Raw genomic sequence first — 22,298 nt, 5'->3', positions numbered from 1 at the left:
TGCATACATGACATCTTTTTTCGTAATTTAGACGTTAATTCGTTTATTCGAGTCGTGTTTTATTTCGCGGGTCGAATCAAGCAGCGCGTGAGGCGGATTAAGGGGCGGGTCCTCGCGCTGTAGCAGCGGTTAGCCTCCAGTTTGAATCAGTGCATTTATTGATCTGCGGTGCGGTCTGCGTCTTCGGCTTATCTTATTCGGCCTCGCTTCTGTACTCATATCGGTGCAGGTTCGACTAACCCACATGTCGTTCTGTTCCCCCCGTCACCGTGACGTCCTGATGCCCGGCGTGCGGCTCAGGTAGGTCGGGTTTATTATTATGGTGGATAACGGGAGGCTCGTTCATCGGGATTCGAAGACCGAGCTCCTGGTCTGAGGTCGGGTTTCTCCTGCCGCGCTCCTCGTCGCTTAACGGCCCCGAGGAGAGAGAGAGAAGAACCACGAAGTGACAAGAAACCAGGAGAGAGACGAACCCCGTCAAGTGCGTAGTGATGCAGCGGTGAGCGCACAGAGAGACTACAGTAAAAGCAGAGAGTGTCAGCAGCATCGCGAATCATCACTGACTGCCGATCACTGAACGCGGGCCGTGAGGAGGACCTGACGGGTTCGTCTTATCGATATCGTGTCACACGTTGCACGGTCGGGGCCGACCGAGAGACCACCCCCCAGCCCGCACCATGATTCCCGGGATGCCCTCCACCATGATCCCAGCCTCCGAGGCTGCCAAGATCTACCAGACCAACTACGTGCGCAACTCCCGTGCGATCGGGGTACTGTGGGCGATATCCACGATGATCTTCGCCATAGTGAACGTGGTGTGCTTCATCACGCCCTACTGGATCGGGGACGGCGCGGACAGCCCGCAGTCCGGGTACTTCGGCCTGTTCCACTACTGCATCGGGAACGGCATCACCCGGGAGCTGACCTGCCAGGGCAGCTTCACGGAGCTCCACACCATCCCGTCAGGGGCGTTCAAGGCCGCGTCCTTCTTCATCGGGATGTCCATGATGCTGGTGGTGAGCTGCATCGGCTGCTTCCTGCTCTTCTTCTTCTGCCGCACGGGCACTGTGTACAAGATCTGCGGCTGGATGCAACTGGCGGCAGGTGAGCTTTAGCCTTCACCATTGTGCATCAGATACACGCTTCGTGCGGAGTCACGACCTCCACACTAGAGCATCATGTGTGGATGTCCTGAGTCAGGACACTAGAGCATCATGTGTGGATGTCCCGAGTGAGGACGTCGACACTAGAGCATCATGTGTGGATGTCCCGAGTCAGGACGTCCACATGTCCACTCGTGAGTCGGGACGTCCACACTAGAGCATCATGTGTGGATGTCAAACACGTTACAACACAAACAATAGCCATGTTACCAAGTACCAGGACCAACAGGTGGATGCATGTGTAAATATGCACTCGTTTTTGGTATTCAGTAAAAACTCTGTATTCTCTCATTAACTAGATTCCAAGACATTAAAAGGGTTTCAAATTACGGCAGTTGACATTAAGGAGACAGAATCCTTCAACAAATTACAATTACACGCCTCCAACTCAGCAAATAACATACATTTAGCCTATATATCCCTCTATATATCTATATATATAGATATATATATATCTATATATATATATCTATATATATAGATATATATATATCAGATGCATTACACGTCCTCTACTCCCTAGTCCTGAAATGTCATTCAGCTGAAGGTTAATGTTTATTAAGATTGTTAAAATGAAAATGAAGAGGTTTTCTTTTACAGAAAAACCTTCTAAATAGGAAAAGAGGTTGAGATAATGGTTTGATTCAATAGGCCTATTTTCCTCTAAAATTGCACCTATAATCAAATTATACTGCCTTAACTTTAGACATCCAACAAGGGTGTCACTGGTGTGAAATCTAACACGTGTCACACAGTTATGATTATGAGGTTTCACACATGGGAAATTACTGATACAGGTTCAGAAATCTAATCACAGGTAAATTATATTTACAATAATCTAACAACACACCAAACATTTTTTCCATCCAAAATAAGTTATTATTATTGAAATTCTGTTATTTATTAGATGCCTTATCAAAAGTGAGGTACAATTTATTTGAATAGACCGCAGCAGGTAGTGCTTTGGATTCGGACAAAAGGAAGTCTTCAGGTAGGCTGGGGGGGACGGGACATTGGGAATTGAACCCAGAATCTCTGGCCGTAAGTCAAACTCCCTTGCCACTACACTGTCCTGCCTGCCTGTTAATGTGTTTGTTACCAGAATCGATACAGAATTATGACACTTCATGAATACCAAGTAGTAAGCACGTGGTGAAGTGAAAAAATAGTCAGCAAGCACTTGAATAGATGAAAGGCCTGAACTCTGGCAGGGTTTGAAACAGATTATCCTGCAGGGCAAACATCCCTGTATCACCAGCAGCATAATGAGGCTGCAGAGCGGCTGTTTGGGCTGGGCTGCTCTTCTTCCCAGAGATCAAAGCTGTACTTCTAATACCTGGTGAGACAAGCAATATCCTCGTCTAACTTCATCCTCTGCTGCTATAACCTCTTCATCTCCTCCTCCTGTTCCACTGCTGAGCACCAGTAAGTAGGTTAGTTTGGCCAACCGTTCACCAAGACAACTCAGTTCCTCCAGCCGCTGGTTCACTGGGAACACTGGGATCGGTGGGAGATGTTATTAAATCTGGGGTTTTTATTCCCCAAGTTCACTGGTTTTCACCCTATTATGAAAGCCAATTGTGGTTGCCCACACTGGTCCATTGTATTTTCCCCCAGGGATCAATTCAACCAACCTAAGGAAAAGCCTAATTTCAAGCAGTTGAATTGGGGTAGTAAAGAGGAAATTCATCATTTTTAAGTCAATATTTAACTTGTCAAGTCAAGGAAAGGGTGTATAGTCGCTTTGGATAAGAGCGTCTGCTAAATGCCCTAAATGTTACGTAATGGAGAGTTGTACCCAGTCACAGGGATAATAACAGGTCTCAGACGAATCTCAAAGCAGAAAACAACAGAACTGAGATCAACACAACGCGAAAGTTACAGAAGAAAGTGCAACCAATATGAACCAAGAACCAATATGGCCACTAGGTGACTCGTTCTTCTCATCTTCTCATAAATTCATCCCAAACTTTCAGAGTACCACAATACTTCATCCCCCCCCCCCACACACACACAAACACACACACACACACACACACACACACACACACACACACACACACACACACACACACACACACACACACACACACACTGTTCAGTTTGCACTGTTAAGGCCACTGTGAAATTGGCTATTAAGAGATTCCAGGGGAATTGTAAGTGGCACTATGGAAGGGGCTTTGCTCACCATACACTTTTGGTGAACTTTGTGTTGAAGTGAAAAATCCTCCTTGAGCCCTGAGTCTCCAGTCGCCATTATGGCTGGTATCGATTCCTGAGCTTTGCTATCAAAGAATACATTTTTGGTACTAAAAACGAAACATTGGCCTCAAACCAAGGACTATATTTGGTATCAAAGTCGATATATTCGGTATCAAGGACTATACATTTATCTCAGAGGCAGCCAAGGAACAGCAGACGAGAGGAGATGAATGTGCAACCAGATAGGAGCATTCCAACTGAATGACCAAGTCGGTTTTACATGATAAACATACAAAACGGAGAACATGACAAGAAAATACATTAATTATAGGCGCCGAAAGCTACACAAATTCTCTGTTCTCTGTTTCACTGTCTCTCATTTGCATAATTGCATCACGATTTAATTTAGTTTGAATGTTTGAGGGCACTGTGAATAACATGGAATCTACATTTCTGTTTCTAAATCCCACTGTTCTCTGCCCCTCTTTATGCATTTTCTCCACCTGCCCCTCATTTACTCCATCTCCACCTGCCCCTCATTTACTCCATCTCTACCTGCCCTCTTTTTTTCTTGCCGTCTTCCTGCCTCAGCACCAGAGGGGTTTTACCTGAACCCTTTCTGGGGCTGAGGAACCAATTATTTGTTAACTAACTCTGACAACCAATTTCACACACACACACACACACACACACACACACACACACACACACACACACACACACACACACACACACACACACACACACACACACACACAGTAAGTGAGAGCAGCACGAAAGCCCTTTCAATCTACTATGCTATATATATATATATACTATACTATCTATTGATGCTCGGTAAACACTGTTGAAGGCTGTCTAGTTGTCACTTATGTGTCTGCATTAACAAAATAATCATTAGACACATAAGAACACGTCTCATGAACAAGACTATTGCACATGCATGCTGGCATTAGTACACACATATGCTGTGTGCCACAGACACACACACACACTCTATTAGAGAAACAACGGTGGTTGATTTTCATACCAGCCATAAACATCTAGAAACTGAGAGAGCAAAAGTGCCCAGGAAGCGTTTCCAGTAGACAATCCTTTTAGCGGCTGTTTGTCGGGTAACGTCTGGCTGTGAGTGGGGAGGCTGCTGAAAGGGAAGCGTTAGCTGCAGACGGTAAGAGTGGACAGTAAGAGCCCACATGGTTTCAGAGGCTCATTGATCTGTTAGAGAGTCGCTGCGGAAACTAGTGGTCGGTATGTAGAGGGACGCAGCCACCACCACAACACTGCAGTACGGCCCGTACTGTTAAGCCGTGGTCTTTGTGGTCGGGAGGGAGCTCATTCATGACATCAGCCAGGTCTTAGCCTGTTGTGGGTATTTGTGGGTTCATACTAGCAGTCTGAGGGGCTTACTGCAATGATGTAACCTACCTAAGTACTGTATATAAGGCTCAGACAAACACACACACACACACACACACACACACACTATGGCCCAATGCAAAATTATATCATTGGTAGTTAGTTTTTCTTTGGATATCACTCAGTTGCTGACACATGACATTAGTCCCTCTTTCTCTCTCTCTCTCTCTCTCCTGTTTTGGCCGATTCTGTAACCTGGAAAGAATCATGCTATTTTCTTTCTCTCCCCATTCTGAAAGGAATATGCGAACACACTGCAGCTCCTGGCTACACTCTCTTCTCTAATGTAGATCAGGCTACAGCTGAGATCAGCAGTACCCCACCACAATGCTGGCCAACCTTTCTCTCACCATCAAAAACAAAAAAACATTAAAGGCTCAATTTTGATTGTAAAGTTCACCCACGTCTGCATACCCATTGATCTGTGGTGGGTATGAAGATAAAAGCATTACAATGCATTAACTCCGCATCAGCACACTCAACTCAGCATCTTAAAGGGCGGTCAAAGTTCTGGATGTCTTTGAACAGAGTGTCCACGCTGCACCTAGTCAAAACTACTGTTAATGTTAATGCTGTTAATCTTTTAATGTACATAGAACTTTGTACATTAACAACATTGAAAAAAAAAAAAAAAAAAAATGATTTTCACTGATATGTATCAAATGTGTCACATAGGCTCCAGGCATAAACAAATGTGTCCCTTTAAATCCTGCTCCCAGGGTATCCCGAACCAAACGGGTTCACAACCCAATAGGGAGTTGGTACTTCACACACACACACACACACACACACACACACACAATGTGGCGGAGGTGCACACACGCACACACACACACACACACACACACACACACACAATGTGGAGGAGGTACACACACACACACACACACACACATAATATGGAGCAGGTGCACACATCTCCATGAGAATGTGCATGGATTGTGGAGACCTGCAGAATAATAACATTAGTTGCATGCAGGTGCCACATGCATTAGGATGTATCATGCGTTGTGCAGACAAGCAGAATACTAATGTAGGCCATGCGTTTTTAGTTAGCTATTTATCTACCTGTCAGCTCTCAGCTGTTACGAAGAGGCCCCAGCTGAGATTGGGTTAGCGTTGCCAAAATTGTAAAGCCACCTGGGACTGCATTCCATTACAGTCCAGAAGCTATTCTGGGGTGAGCTAATGAGCACCACTGGTTCCCTGAAATGTATTTTATGGTACTTCAGCTTATTTATTGGCCATCATTGTAAATAAGAACTTGTTCTTAATGATCTGCCTGGTTAAATAAAGGTTTAATAGAAAAAACATTTTTGACCCAAGCTGGAAATGAATACAAATAATTGGTTGTTGTCAAAATCGTGTTCTTGAATTTTACCAATTGGGAAATGGACCAGGTACTGTGGTTGGCATCGGGTTTGTTAATTAAAAGAGGTGTGATGGGCAGATAGGATCCAGGAGTCTTAACGAGAACCGGTTTGAGGTAAAGCAAGACTGGCATGTCTGATTGGAGAGTCACAGGGTACTTAGAGAGCTAAAGTGTGACTGACAGGTTTTATCATCATTAGCATGGGGAACAGAAAGCGAGAAAGCTCATAGAGAGCGAGAGATTAGTGAGAGATGGAGGAACAGGCAGCCTGCCTAATGATGTCCCCGCTCCGGTGTCCTTCAAAGTCCTCCAAAAGCCTAATAGCCTTCGGCCCAAAAAACCAAAAGATAAAACGGTCGATAGAGTGTCCATCAACAGGGAGAGCTACAGGCCAACATAACACAGCAGCACCTGACTGAGCGTGCCAACCGGTATGGGATGTTTTAGGGAGCGCTGGGTTCAGGATAGTATCATGTTGGTTAGGGTCCGACTCCCTGATATCTGCAGTCTTATCAGCAGGCATCCTTGATGAAGATACCCCTAAGCTATACCTATTCAAAATTAGTGATAATGTGTATCGGAATTCACCGTTACTTAATTGAGCAACCGATAAATTACTCCATTGTAAGTGGCAAACTATCCTAAACAGTAGGTTGTGTGTTACCCTGTGTGTTGGGTCGCATCCCCTGAAACCAGAATTGAGAGAAAACAGAAATGAGTGTTGAGGTCAAGACACCCCTTGGGGTCCCCTGATATGCATGTGGGTTTGTGATTGATTGCTTACTTATAGATAACCTCTACATATCTGATGGAGCATCCTTGATTAAAATGCACAAACAGCTAAAGGTTTGGAAGGCTCTGTAAATGTCACGCATATACAAGCCGATTTATTCAAAAAAGATACTTCTAATTATGTCTAGTGCAAATTGATAGCATACGCTCACTGGGAAATTGGGCAGATTTCATGGGGTTATAATGATGCTGCACAAAAATGTCAGAACTTCATCTGCTACCTCCTTCTGGCTGACTGGTGCCATGTAATCGACAAGAGTCTTTACAAATTCAATCCCTTTCCCCATCAAAATAATAATAATGTTTAAATTACAAGTTAATGTTTTTGTATCAGATGATAAAAGGAGGGAACATACTGAACAACAGCCTCATTTACACCAGATCTTCATTTGGGTGGAATCTTTTCCAGAGAGCACCCTACAACAAGGTTCTGAAGCATGCTGTGACCACCACCCACCCAGAGTGTCCCACTCGTCCCATGAGGTGGACTCCTGAAGGCAGAGCTTCCATGTGTGTGCGTGTTTCGGCTTCTTCAGCAACGTGTATTTATAGATTCTCCTTTAAAGGGGTTGATAACAGCAGGAGGCAGTTGGCAGGCTGGCTCCAAGGTGAAGCCGGGGGGCGTGAGATGGGAGATAATGAGGGCCCCAGTGCGGACGCAGGCCTGCAGGACGATGGAGCTATGTGGTGCAAACCCCGCTGTTGTCTTATAGCTAATCAGCCCCTAGTTAACACAAGGATGTCGGGAGCATGGCAGCGGCTCGCTATTTTCATGGACATGCTGCAGAGCAGATAAACAGGAGGGGGAGAAAGAGAGAGGGCGAGAGAGGCTAGGGAGAACGCCACATGTGTGTTTGTGCGTGTGTTTGTAGCATTTGTCTTTGGTATAGATCAGGTCTATGAATTAACTTGAATGGGACCTGATGGAATCAGGGAATGGTGCTGAATTCAGTGGTTCAGCTCCCGAACGGTGGTGTTATTTCCGTCATGCAGACAACACAGTGGTATCTACTGGTGCCTCATCCTATTGTGTTATCTAATCCTCAAGGGAGCGTCACTGAATAACCCTCTTGCTTACTTCCTCTGTGTATGGGATCACTGACAAATCCCCCAGCACGACTAAGTGATAATCCCTAGGATCGTGCGCCTGTCCCCAAGGATAGAAACATTACTTTCTGCCTTTTATTTTTCTGTGACTTTATGGATTTAACTTTATGGTTTACCCCTAGACTTTTTACAATAACAAGCTCCTTCTGGTGAAAAATGTGTTGTTGTCATGTATTGCAACCTGCTGTCACCAAATGGTGCTAGTTGATAACAATAGTTAAGTTGTTAGAGTGTTTAACTTCACCTTGAAGGTTATGGGTTAAGAACCCAATGTCCACCATCTACCTTTAGGCACCTTGGATCCCTAACCTTAGCTCTAACCCATATAATGACGTGTCTGAATTCACTGCTTTGGATGAAAGCATCTTCTAAATATATATATTATCATCGGTGTCTCTTTCTTTGTAGACCGTGATCAAAACACATTTGCCATTAATTCTTCATCAGTAATGACCTTCCTCCACCGCAAAAATACTCATTTTTTTTACCATTACCATTTGATCCAGACCCTGTCTTCCCTAGCTGCTACAGCCAGAGTCTCTTCAGTCCAAAGAAAGAACAGCAAAGTGTGGTCTGTCGGAGCGGCTGTCCCCTCGAGGTCAGCCCTCGGCTCATTATTGATGATCCCGTCTCTCCTCAGAATTAAGTCATGGCATTAGTGTTGCACAGCGAATTAGGGTCGAGGTGGAGGCCGGGGGTGGTAGCCTGATTGGACGGTTGGCTAGATGGGACCTTCACAGACCAACATACCTTCCCCCTATCTAATCCCCTCGCAGATGGGGAACACAGCACCGATTTCAGTCTTGTTTGACCCCAGGCTGAAAGGTTCTGGGTTCGATCATCCCAATATCCACTGCCTACACTGTAGGCCTCCCTAAGCAAGGTGACCTTATGACATGTCTGAATTCACTCTCATTCCCTTCAGATAAAACCAATGGGCAAAGGCTTAACTAGGGGATCCCCTACCTCTACCTCTACCTGTTTTTGTCACCCACACTTTTAAAATCCAATCTTTCAGTGATGATATTTGTCACATATAATAAATATATATATATATATATATATAGATAGATATATAGATACTGTATATATATATATATACATATAGATAGATATATAGATAGATATATACATCTGTCCTAGGCTGTCCCCCCCCACCTTAACAAGGTTTCCTATGCCCTTGCCAAAAGCAGATGCTTTTATCCACAGCGACTTACAGTGAATAGAATAAAGGAAGTAAATGGAACATTAGTAGATGGTAGCCGTAACAGAGGACCTATGGTTCTCAGCGGGCGAAGGAGATGGGTCGATGCCTTGTGTTTGGATGGAGTGGGGATGAAGAGCCACAAGATCAATGGAAGAGCTACAGCTCCATTAGTCCCCAGAGAGTGCTGGGAAACGACAGCAGAATGAGTTAGTGTGTTGAAAGGTGTTGATGGGGTCGGGCTGGGGGATTACTCAGAAATAGACAGGATGGTTTTATCATGGAGTAGGATACAGTGGCCGAAGTTTGAAACGTTAATATGTTTGGAGTTAAGGGTTAACCCGAACTGGTGGACCAATAAGCGAGCTGGTCTCGACAGAAGAAAATGCTACTCAATTCTCACAGGAGACCAGGGTGAGGTCAAAATCAACACGATTGGCTGCAACAAACCACTCTCACATCACAGCCTTGGACAACTGTTTAATTGACTTGTCTTTCCGTATGCAACCCTCTCTCTCTCTTTGACTCGTTCAGCATTGGAAGTCAACCAAACTGCTTAATTAGGACCTGAAGGCCAGGGGAGTACGCTTTACGAACGTAATTAGTTTGTGGAAGGATTTTTCTTTTAAAGTATTCTGCATCAACATATTATCATGGGATTTCAGTGCAAATACATCTTATGTTGGATAACCAGACTGCATAATTCACACCACTCTCCCTCATTACCTCAAAATAAAACAACCAACCTGCTCTTCGTGACGTGTTTATTTTAGTCATGCATGATCCGATAAAACAGAACGCCTTATAGATGCCCTTTGGGTTCAACATCTGCACCTGCCTTCTGTAGGGAATCAAGCAAGCCAGCGATACACAACGTTATATCTGGATCGAGAGTAGTACATGTTATGGTTGTGGTTGTAGTGTCCAATGGCGAACATGGCACTGCTCCTCAGTGGAGAACCTTGATGTAGCAGTGGTTCTGGAGGAGGTGTTCCTCAGGAGAACCTTGATGTCGCAGTGGTTCCGGAGGAGGTGTTCCTCAGGAGAACCTTGATGTAGCAGTGGTTCCGGAGGAGGTGTTCCTCAGGAGAACCTTGATGTAGCAGTGGTTCTGGACGAGGTGTTCCTCAGGAGAACCTTGATGTAGCAGTGGTTCTGGAGGTGTTCCTCAGGAGAACCTTGTTGTAGCAGTGGTTCTGGAGAAGGCGTTCCTCAGTGGAGAACCTTGATGTAGCAGTGGTTCTGGAGGAGCTTGGAGGAGGCGCAGGGTGTATGGATTTCCCCTCTGGGTTTATCTTTGTGATCACCAAGCACCAATGAGCCAGGCATTGGCTTTATTTATTTCCCTTCTACTCTTCTCCTTTCTCTCGTCTAGTCTCTTCTAGTTATCCTCCTTTCTGTTTTCTTCCCAATCTCTCCTCTGTTCTCCTGGTATCTTATCTTATCCAGCTGATCTCTTCTCCGCCACTTCTACTTAAAAAGAAAGTACTAATTCCTGTAACAGTTAATAGGGTTTACCCTTCATCCCCTACCCACGGGCCAAAAGCTGGGAACCACGATTGGTGATTCCATTCCATTCCGGAGCTAGAAAGCTTACATCTTCAGTGTAAAATAAGTAGCTGATGCTAAAAGACTGTGTTCTTCAATAAGTGACATAGGCCAGTAGTAGTACATAAGAGCGTCTAATTAAAGATTTGAAACGTGTAGCCTATACGTGAGCGTTTGATTGTACGCTAAGCTTCCCTGACCCTTCTAAGCCAAAAAAAAAATACCAACATAATGACAAGAAAAATGAGTTCAAGCAATCGTACAAAGACAACAAGATCTGTATACTCTGACCCCAGAGGACGACAGACTAGAAGAAGGCTGAGAAGAAGAAGGCTAGACTTTTAGAATGATGGCACTGGTTTCCCTCTTGAAGAGCCATCATAAGGCAAATTAAACTGTTAGGAGACGCCATGAGAAGGTTACGTATTGGCCAACAGAAGACACAACAAAAAGAAGACAAAAAAAGCTCATCCCTCTGATATTTTGAACAGAGGCATGTTCAAAAGATCAAACAGGCGTGTACAAGAGACTAACAAACATGACACCAGAAATACATCCAGAGAAGAGGAGGAAGAAGTTCAAGTTTATTTAATAGCCCTTTAAAAACAACAATAGTTGACCAAAGTGCTGTGCAATTCAAACAGGCACTGGCTAGGCTAAAGAAAAAAAAAACTGTAAACTGTAAAACAAATACAAAGAGACAGCACCAACCCAGACCGGACCAATGGATAGAAAACACAAAAGGTAAAGAATTCTCCCCCATGGCCCCCATGCAACTGTTGCCACAATCAGGGTCCACCGATCCAGTCGTACAGTACGTTCCATCGGGCCATACCGACCTACACGGGTTACTAAGTGAACTTCCAAGAATACAAGATGGCGGCTCATCATGGATATCCAAAATGTAACCACTAACAACCAGGACATCATACAACAATCAGGGCTCATAATGACATACATCAGAGCCCCCTTCAACACCATCAGACCAGCCGTGTGGCAAGTACTAAGACAACTCTTTACGACATAACTGGATATGCCAAAACCGTCACAAACCACCAGGATGTGGACACATTCATAAGCAAGAAGAATGGCAGCATCAGACCGGAGAACCGTGGAACATATGAGCAGCAACCACACTCATGTTCGCCCACCTTGTGTGAAGAGCCTTCGTCAGCACCACATGAAGTGGAGGACGTGGTGGGATCAGATTAAAAAACCAAGGGCAATGAGAAGAGCACATGATACACGACCAAAAGGCAGAGAGGATACAGATGAACCGAACATAGAAACAATTGGCTGTCCTGGTTCGGACTTTAACGGCCCTCTTTCATGTTTTCATGTCCACTGAGAGAGGTAGTAGGCAGGTTGTGATTGGCTTCTTCAAGTCACGGTAACCCAATAGGAAATACGGGGGTTGGACCTTTTTGTTTCACATAACCCAGAGAACAGATAACGATTGGATGGCCTCTGGTAAGAGTACTGATAATTAGAAAGATAATTTGAAATAAGAAAGAAGAGATTGAGGGTCCACCATGTAGCAGAAAGGGGCTGGCTGTTAACATGTCCCTTGAGTGAACATCTTGGCTCAGTGGTCTATTTGTGATAAAGGATTTGGAAACTACACCTAGATTTGAATCTTCCTCTTCAGTAGACCATGTAATGGCTGGGGCAGAGTAAGATGTTTAAATCGATGCATCTGTCTGTGTGGAGTGACAGAATGTATATTCCCTGTCTGGGCACTCTCAGAATGAAGGATGATGATGACATGGGATGTTGTGTTGAAGAGACAACAACCATTAAGTAAGGGCTCGGCCATCTATCAGCGAGGCACCTGCCCTGGGCACCTGCCATGGTTAAGGGTAAATGATGATGTGGAATTCAAAATGGTTTTATAGGTCATGCAGCTTTTCTAAGGTCATACACACATCATATAGGACAACCTTAGCTGTTAGCTCAACCCTAGCTTTTTTACTCCAGCTGTCCTAGCTGATTCTAGCCATTTAACACAGTCCTAACTGTTAGCTTAGCACTAGCCACTTAGCACAGTCCTTATTCTTCAGCCAAATCCTAACCGGTAGCTCAATTCTAACTGTTAGCGCAGTCCAAATGTTTAGCCTGGTTTCCGCCTAGTAGCTTGACCTACATTCCTGGCCCTCTAGCTACTATTAGCGTAGCCACAGATGTTATCACAGTCAAAGCTGTTGGTCCTCATTGTCCGGTTGTTGGCAGTTAACAACATCCCTGTTTTATGTGGCCGCTAGAGGGAAAAAGTCCCAGTCTGAGCCCATTGCCGTCATGTAGAACACGATGATCCACTAGCTTCCTCTGCGGGCCATAAAACGCCACGGTCCAACATCCACTCTGTTTCCTCTGGGCATCAATCAGTACCTTCAGCAGAGATACAGAATGTGTCTGACCAGGGCTTGGCTCTCAAAGGCTAATAACAGTCGGAGCATACACGATGTCCAGAATAAATCACCCGGCCCTCCTCCAATGCTAGCCTTTGGCCTGGAGAGGAAGTAGTCAGGAGAAAATAAACCATTCCAGCTCTGTGCTGAGCTCAGCGATGGGGATACAGGACGGTTATTGTTGGTGGACTAGTAGACTCAGGAGACCTATCTCTCTTTTGTTTCTTATGTATTCAATAACCCCCATCCCACCAGGTCACGGTAGAGAACAGCTCTTAAAATAGTCTAAACAGCCTGCATATGTTCCCACAAGTGCAGACAGAGCCATCAAATTGATCTGTTCTGGGATAATATATGACACATTTATATTTATAGATGCCGTTAGTCACCACTTTTTCTTGATAGCGCAATCATGACCCTCATGCAGGGACTACACAGTTGACTGTTGCCAGTGTGCGGACTGTTTGTAACCACAGTTAGCGGACTGTTTGCAGACTGTTTGTAACCACAGTTTGCCGACTGTTTGTAACCACAGTTTGTCGAATGTTTGAACAGTTTATTACCACAGTATGCACACTGTTTGGTGGTTTTTAAGTTCACAGGTAGAAGTTTGAAAACAAATGCATATTCAGATCTTCCTGTGGTTACAAAGAAATGTGCATCGGAGGATGCCACGAGAAAAGAGCTCTGGGGTCGGGTTACAGAGAGAGAGAATAATTGCGATAGATATAGGGAGAGTGATGGAGAGACAGGTAGACAGAGGGAGGGAGAGGGGGAGAGAAAGTGATACAGAGAGGTATATAAAGGTAGAGAGAGTGATAGAGAGAGGTATATAAAGGTAGAGAGAGAATGATAGAGAGACAGGTAGACGGAACGAGAGAGAGAGCCACCTCAGTTGATCACCCTCCCTCCTGAAGTATTCTGCTTGGATTCTGCGCGACGGACTGCGGTTGCCATGGAAACACAGCTATCGTTGGCTTGCAGCATCACTCGCTTTTCCAGGGCAGAGGAAGGGTCCTCGGGACGATGGAGTGTGTGTGTGTGTGTGTGTGTGTGTGTGTGTAGAGAGGTGCACCCTGGGAATGGATAACCCACAGGCTTGTGAGCTCAGTGCGTCACCATGGTAACGACGTGCAGGGTGCATTCTGCTTCCCCTTGTACCGGGGCCGACCACCTGGACTCTGGTCCGGGCTGAAGCCTCTCTGTCACCACGGCGACCTGCAGCTGCACACAGAGACAGGCGGCATGGAGCTGATCAGACACACAGGGGACAGCTGGTTAGATGACAGTTCCCTTAGCGCCTCCTGCTGCAGAGCCACGCCGGGCCGTGGGTCGTTATGTAACGAGACCCACCACAAGTGGGTCGTTATGTAACGAGACTCACCACCAGTGGGCTTTTGGGGCATTCGCTCTGTTTTAAATGCGTCTCTCTTCGTTGGTAATTGGGATGCTATCCTCTATTAGGATTATGGTGTAGGAGGACTTTTCAAACTTTTATGACAATGTTTCGTCTACCCACTCCTATTGAGTGGGATATTTGTTGCCATAGCGATTCCATAGCAAAAACGACAATTGGTACTATTCAATTGGTTGCAGGGTGTGACCTAGAGCATGCTGGGAACACAACTAACTGCTCCTCCATGTTCTGATCCAACTGCACTCTTTCTCTCCCCCTCCTCTGTCTTTCTCCCCCTCTCTTTCTCTATCTTCTCCCCCTTCCTGGCTGTCTCTCCCACCTTCTCCTTCTCTTTGTGTCTCTCCCTCTGTCCCCCTTTCCTCCCCCGTCTCCTTCGTTCTCTCTCTCAGTGGTGAGCCACATACGAGTGAACCGGTCCCCATAGGACTAAACCATTAAGAACCAGTACACAGAAGGCATTGGATTTCATTCTGCAGATCTGTCTTGCCAAGGGGCTTCCCCAAACGACCTGCTAGGGGTTCCTCAGCAATCATCTCCAGCACCAGCGTGAGGAGCCCTCCTGGACCCATTACCAGTCAGGACGGGTCACGTTCTAGTGGAGGTGGACTCACTGCGGCTCGTTCATCTCAAACCAAATTAAACCAGACGAGAGAGTGAGTCTGAGTTCTGTCCTCTGAAGACTTGATGATAAGGTACTGATGGTGTCAGTGAGTGCAGTTCTTCCTCAGCTCTACCTGATCTCTCTACTCCCCCCCCTGTGTCTCAGAGGAGGTGTATTGGGATTCTGCTGATGTATCTCCTCCTGTTTATGCAACCCTCCTCCATCCCAGCCCCCCTTCCTCACATGAACGCACACATGATGCACATGCAATTCATCACACAACAATGTTCACGCATACAAACACACACCTATAAAAACATCTCTACTGACGCGGCATGATGCATCTCTCTCTCTCCTTCCCTCTCTCCCTCCCTCCCTCCCTCCCTTTACTGTTATATCTCTCTCTCTCTCTCTCTCTCTCTCTCTCTCTCTCTCTCTCTCTCTCTCTCTCTCTCTCTCTCTCTCTCTCTCGCTCTCTCTCTCTCTCTCTCGCTAACACAGAGAGATTAATATAGAAATAACAAGCCCAGAGGCTTGGGCCGGGAGCACAGCACCATGTGGTGGTCAGGTAGTGGAGGAGGAGAGGAGGTGAGGGTAGGTGAACACGCTGTGATCTGTGCTGAACTACGGAGGACAGCTGGTCGTGTTGAGGAGAGCAGGATGTAACCATGGGTGGGGGGGGGCGGTTGACGCAGGGGGGCTGCAGTTTTTCTCTAGGAAAACTGCAGCAACGCTTCTCAAATTAAAAACGCATGCACATTTCAATGTGTATTTCTGCATATGTCAGGGATGTCTCCCATTTTGACACAAACCCAAGGAAAACCCTGGGAAGCGCAACCGTCTTTTTTAGTCCTGACTGAACAGTGTTGAGCCGTTAGCTGTCAGATAGGAGGACTCTGCTGAACGCTACGGCGTTGGCTGATGCAGCGCGCCTCTCTGAATCACCTCCGATGCAACAACTGCGCCATGATCCGCTGGATGTGTAATATCAAGGCAGGGATGAGGTCAGTGCAGACTCTCCTCAAAATGCACAGCATCCAGGACATGGACGTGGACAAGGTGGTTCGGCCGCATTGAGCGCAGCTCTGGCTGGATCTCGCTTGTGAGAAAACTGGAAGTGCCCTCTGATAAGAGCCCAGAAAGACAGAAGAAGACGTGGGAGGAGGTAGTGCGGCAGGACCGAAGCAAGGCTGGGCATGGATTCCACAGATGCCCAGAACCACTCTGTGTGGAGAGGACGATTATGACCAGTCAGACAGGCTCCACCCTCGGGAGAGGAATAATTCCGGCCTGAATAAAATAAACTAGGATGATGATGATGATGATGATGATGATGATGATGATGATGAGAATGTTAATACAGAAGGCCAAAGGCCATTCCCCACACCTATCGGACGCCACTTGGGGAGGAAAGAATCCGGCTGAAGGAAGACAACAAGCATTGAACTAATCAGAGAGTGGATGCCCTCGCATCTCATCAATCATCCATAAAGATCGATGAGCAATTGCTTAGTCCGAGGCTGGATCTCATTAAACACCAGAGAGCCAGAGACAGTCGTAGTTCCTCTCTGATCTGCCGTGAGGCACTGTGTGGAGGAAAGCTCCGTGAAGATTTACGGAGGAGATGATGTGCGATGGCCTCGTAACAGTGTACCGATAACGGGGTAAGGGGCGCCGTCATGCGGTCAATGACTTAAACACCAACACCACCACGACCGCACGCCGCTGGGACGTCTTTAGGCCAGGGGCCTTCCACACTGGTGAGACAAGCAGTCCAGTCAGCAGAAGGACTTAATAGCGTTCAATGAGGAGCCAGCAGAGCAGGATAGACGCGGTGATGCCAGGGACTTGTGTGGCTGATTTAGTCCACTAACGTGTGGAGGGGAGGCCGGCAGCAGGGCGTAGACGCCACAAGACAGAGTGCATCTCAACAAGGAGGGCTAATGGACTGCAGCTCATATCTGATCTGAATGTGAGAAACCAGGGCCCTCCATTCACCCACAAGCAGCAGCAGAACAGATCGAGTGTGGCGGCAGAAGGGGCCAGTAAATCGATATCTATATAGGGTTAGGGTTAGGGGCTATCTTTCACTTTGTTGTCATATCGGGGCTTGAAAATAATATTTAAAAAAATAATAATATCATATATTAAATCGCATGTTTAAATCCTTCTCTGATCTCATGTGGATATCAGATAAAGACACTCTCATTAGTAGAGAGAATTTATTATATTATATTATACAGCCAAATAAAAAATCCCTCTGGCAGAAGGTTGGATGGAGCGCCTGCCTGGGTGACATGCAGGCGTAAGATATTGACTGTTGTATTATTAATGTGATCATAGCTATGATGAGCATCGTTAGTGGGATCAATGGCAGTATGAACAGTGCTCGTTACAGCGTGGAGCTGTGAGGATGAGTGGGCTCAGTAAAGCTGGCTGCAGGTTGCCTCTGATTAGACCTGTTAGACGCTACTATTAAGCAATCTTACACGAGATGGCGTTCTTGAACGTCATGATTGGTACGTGAAGCACAGCCGTAGGAACAAGGCACCTGCGCCGAGTTCCGAAGTCCTGTGCTTCCAAGTACCAATAATGACATTCAAGAACACGATCGAGTGTAAGATTGCGATTCAATAACACAAACCATCTTCATTATCAACAATATTGTAAAATATTTTCATATTGTGGGTTAATTTGCCCTCAAATTCAAGCTTTCTTCATCTCCATCAGAAAATAGTTCCTATAGTAACGATAGCCGACTCTTGGTCAGTTGAACGTTGTTATGGAAACTAGGCTCATGAAAGTAGTTTCGGCTAGTTAGCGTAGCGATACTTTCTGTAATTAAGCACAATCTTTTTGTCCGTTCTTTCACCAGGCATTTAAACACGCTTGAACATGGGAATTGACCAATCGGAGTTGCTTGGGTGTTATTGAATCCATCATCATCATCATCTCTGATGTCCTTCTTTCGCTGTCCCGTTCTCTCTCCATCTCCATCCAACATACAGTAGTGGCTGGTGAGTTCCACAGAGCCAGAGGTGCTGCGGTCAGACCTCGTATCTACCACATCCTGTATGTGTTGATATGTGTCAGGTCTGCTCAGTGGAATACACAGCTAGTGGTATATCCATAATTCTCTACTATAGAGAGAAGTGAGAGTGTGGATGATATGGAGGGAATGATTGGAGGCTGTGTGGGCCAAGAGGGAGGACCCTTAAAGGATGTGTCACTTCCTTGGATTATCTCCAACTTAGGCTGTTAGCCCTATTCATGACACAGGCACACACACGCTCTCTTTTGACAGCCCTCCAACCAGAAACAGACCTCTAAGACGTCATCATGACACTGATTGGCCTGGTGTGTGTGTGTGTGTGTGTGTGTCAGACATCCAGATAATGAAGGCAGTGTAGACAGCCCTGTACCACTATACACCCCTGTGACGTGTACTCTCCACCACTCTCCCTCTCTCTTCCAACATAATGCGGCATGCATTAGGTCTCTCTCTCCATCTGACTCTCTCTCTCCGTCTGTCTCTCTCGGCCCACATACTCCCATTAATATTCCTCTCTCCTCTCCTGTTCCCAGCAGGTTCATGACTTCAGTCCCCCGGCTGACATGCCGGTGTGACACGGTAATGTTCCTGTAACGCTGCAGAGACGTGACGCACTACATCCAAATCCCCGCAGTGGGACAGGCCAACAATCTAAATCCGGCACAAATGACTTTTTCGCAATTTGTGTATTTTTCCCTGTCACGTTGCCTTTGGATTATAAATGAATGAACACTCGTGATTCTGAACGAGCACTCCGTTTGTGGAAAGGTCCAGGCGAGGGATGGGCGTTCACAGAGCGCATGTTTGGTCCGGGGTGGGAGCGGACATGGGGGACAATCTCAGTATACAAAACATGTCTTCTCATGGCCTGCTTTTCTTCTTCTCCTTCACCCCCCCCCCCCCCCCCCCCCCACCCTCCAGGTACCTGTCTGATCCTGGGCTGCATGATCTACCCCGACGGCTGGGACAGCGACGAGGTGAAGCGGATGTGTGGCGAGCAGACGGACAAGTACACCCTGGGGGCGTGCTCCGTGCGCTGGGCCTACATCCTGGCCATCATGGGCATCATGGACGCCCTCATCCTTGCCTTCCTCGCCTTCGTGCTGGGAAACCGCCAGGACAGCCTGATGTCGGAAGACCTGCTGGGAGAGAGTGAGTGACGCTCCCCCCCACTCCTCTTCCACCCACCTCCTCCTCCTCCACCCTCCTCCTCCTCCTCCTCCACCCTCCTCCTCCTCCTCCACCCTCCTCCTCCTCCTCCACCCTCCTCCTCCTCCTCCTCCGTTCTACCACCAACGTCCACATCCTCTTCTCATCTGGCCTGCTCCTCTTCCATCCTGCTCCACCACCTCCCTCCCTCCCTCCCCCTCCTCCACCACCTCCCTCCACCACCTCCGTCCCCCTCCTCCAAAACCCCCCTCTCTCCACCCGTTAACCTCTAGGCACCCTCTAGGCTGGTGTGGAGGAGCCTTGAAGCTCCAGATGTCTTCTGGTGGTTGCTTTCCCGCGCCTGGGAGTAGTTTGGATGTAGTGGACGGCCGTGGCGTCGCGGCAGCTGCTTTATTAGAGAGGGGGATGGTCAGGGATGGTGACCTCACAGAGAATGCCAAAATGGATATGGAGTTAAAGGACTAGAATGCAAGACAGAAGGGGGAGATGAGAGAAGGACAACGTGACGGAGCGAGAGACGGTGAGAGAGGAGAGAGAGGGGAGAGGTGAAGGGTGAGCGAGAGCTCGCTGCTCACGAATCCTTTGAAGCCTCGGGCAGCTGGACAGATAAATGACGGATGGAGGTTTACACAGCGAGCCTCATGAATCACACGCTATCATCAGGACCAGACCTGGTAGCTCTGTCATCAGGACCAGACCTGGTAGCGCTATGAGCTAACCGACCCAGAGGGCGCTATCAAGGCAGACCCTGTTTGAGTGTGTGAGTGAGTGAGTGAGTGAGTGAATGCTAGAACAAAGCTAGGGAGTGACCGACTTCAAGGGAGGAATGACCAGAGTTTGAGGCACGGTGAGAATGTGGAAACCAAATGAACACCGTCTGTGACAGGAAATGGATGTGCATAAAAAATAACTGTTTTGTAATGGACACAAGCAAAGCCCAGATCCTCTAAAACAATCAATCACAATTTATGTTTTTTACCGCCATATTCTACGGTGAAGTGTTGATTGAACTGACTTTCCAAAACACTTTCCAGATTCAGAAAAAGCAAGCGCAATAACGGAAAACACAACACAAATGCAAACCGCCACCACATAAGGGAAGTCCATTCTGATGTCCTCCTACAGTGTAGAAGGTGGATAGCCTATCCTGTTTCTGTTTTCATTACAGATTATAATGTAGGGATGTTGTCCTACGTACATTGTGGTCAGCAGTGCGAGGGCCAATGGTAACCGCGCTGTTTGTCTCCACAGAGAGTGGGAACAAGGCCATATGACCGATGGAACACCTTCTCACAGGTAACCAGAGCTTCATACTAAAGCAATGTCTGAGTTCATATCACATTCAGTTTACATGTACTCTATTCAATCAATTTCGTAAAGCTATTTCGTTTGTTCAATAAGTATTTGATGCTTTAGTCTTAGAGAGTCTTATGGTTGTCATGGAGCTGTTGCTATAAATTGATAGAATACATTATTGATTAGTGATGTTTAAATACATACATGTATCCTTTCACACCAAATATGATTCACATAAAACACAGAAAAGAAAATTGATATTTTGTCCCTTCTGGATGGAGGGAAGGAAAGGGGAAGGGGGTTTAAGGGGAAGGGCTGTGAGCTCTGAATGCATGGTAACCATGACACCGATGTCCTTGTGCTTTGGCTGCAGGTGTTTCCCACTGGTCAGGACGACACCTTGGCTCCAGCCTCGTTCTCCTCAGCTCATGTTGAGGAGGAGGAGACCAGAAGGCGGGACTTGAAGAGCATGTATTGAAAGCACTTCAGGACCGCCAACCTTGTTAAATATCCTTCTTCATCTTAGCACTCACCAGCCTCACCTTGACTCTGGTTTTAAGATGCAGTTCAGGAGCTCAAAAAATGCACAAAGAAATAAAGCAACTAGCTGCTACCTAAGCCTTTACGCTGTACAGGGGAAACAAACAGGACAACGTTTCACAAACCGTGGTCTGCAAACGCAGAAAAGAGATTATTATCTTCGTCTCTAAGTTGTGTTTTGAAAGGGTTTTCCTGCGGGGGGCTAAACAGCTCCTGATTGGTTCTCTGCCCCCGTCTGTCATGAAACCTGCACCCCCCACGGCATCCAGATGTTGGCTGAAACACCGTGAACATGTGGTTAAGGCGATGAGGTCGATCTGCTGGGACGGAGCCATTGGCTTAACATCCTCAGGACTGCTGCGGACATTGGACCAGAATATGGGAAGGAGAAACATTTGTCATGGGTATGAATTGTAGATCTTGTCTGTACAGCTTCATGTAGAAAACGTCCCCGTGTCCTCTTGACTTCACGACGTTCACACGTCAACAACAGCAGTGTTTCACCGAGATACGGTCTGTCACAGTACTGCCATAGCATCATGTAAGAGGGATTTATTGAGAGGCTTTGCAGCAGAGATCTAGTTCCCCTGAGATAACAGAATCCATCCTCAGTGAATCCCAAAATATGAACCAAGGACAGACCCAGATCTACAGGAGGTCAGCGGTCGATGGACAGTCAGGGCGTAACGTTTCCACCGTCCACTCTGCGGACGTTGACCTCGTCAACAGAGAGTCCTGACAGAGAGGACACTGCAGTGTGTTTGGTCGTCCAGATGTTGTTCACACTGGAGATGCAGTGATTTAACTGCCTGGTCTGTATATATTGACATGTGTACATTTTACATTGTAACTACTGATTAAAGATTAAATTGAATAAAAACTGAAACTCTTACGTCTTCAGGGGCACCATTCTGTGGGGTGAATATTTTGTGTTTGTTTATTCGAAAAAGTGTGTGTGTGTTTGACACAATTGTAGTTGGAATGATGTCAAACTATATCCAGGTTTT

At 46.5% G+C, this 22,298-nt stretch overlaps 1 protein-coding gene across 1 annotated transcript; it reads left to right on the top strand.

Annotated features, from left to right (window-relative positions):
- Nucleotides 1-512: 512 nt before the first annotated feature.
- lhfpl3 (LHFPL tetraspan subfamily member 3) lies at nucleotides 513-22,069 on the top strand. The gene is made up of 4 exons (XM_084482763.1): nucleotides 513-1,104; nucleotides 19,207-19,437; nucleotides 20,707-20,751; nucleotides 21,125-22,069. The coding sequence occupies exons 1-3, from the start codon at nucleotides 678-680 to the stop codon at nucleotides 20,727-20,729; spliced, it is 681 nt and encodes a 226-aa protein (XP_084338889.1). The 5' UTR covers nucleotides 513-677; the 3' UTR covers nucleotides 20,730-20,751; nucleotides 21,125-22,069.
- Nucleotides 22,070-22,298: the final 229 nt, after the last annotated feature.

Source organism: Micromesistius poutassou (assembly GCF_964030765.1).
Source record: "Micromesistius poutassou genome assembly, chromosome: 18".
Classification (NCBI taxonomy): Eukaryota; Metazoa; Chordata; class Actinopteri; order Gadiformes; family Gadidae; genus Micromesistius; species Micromesistius poutassou.
The sequence above is the reverse complement of the archived record's forward strand: the minus strand, read 5'-3'. Positions and strand labels throughout refer to the sequence as shown.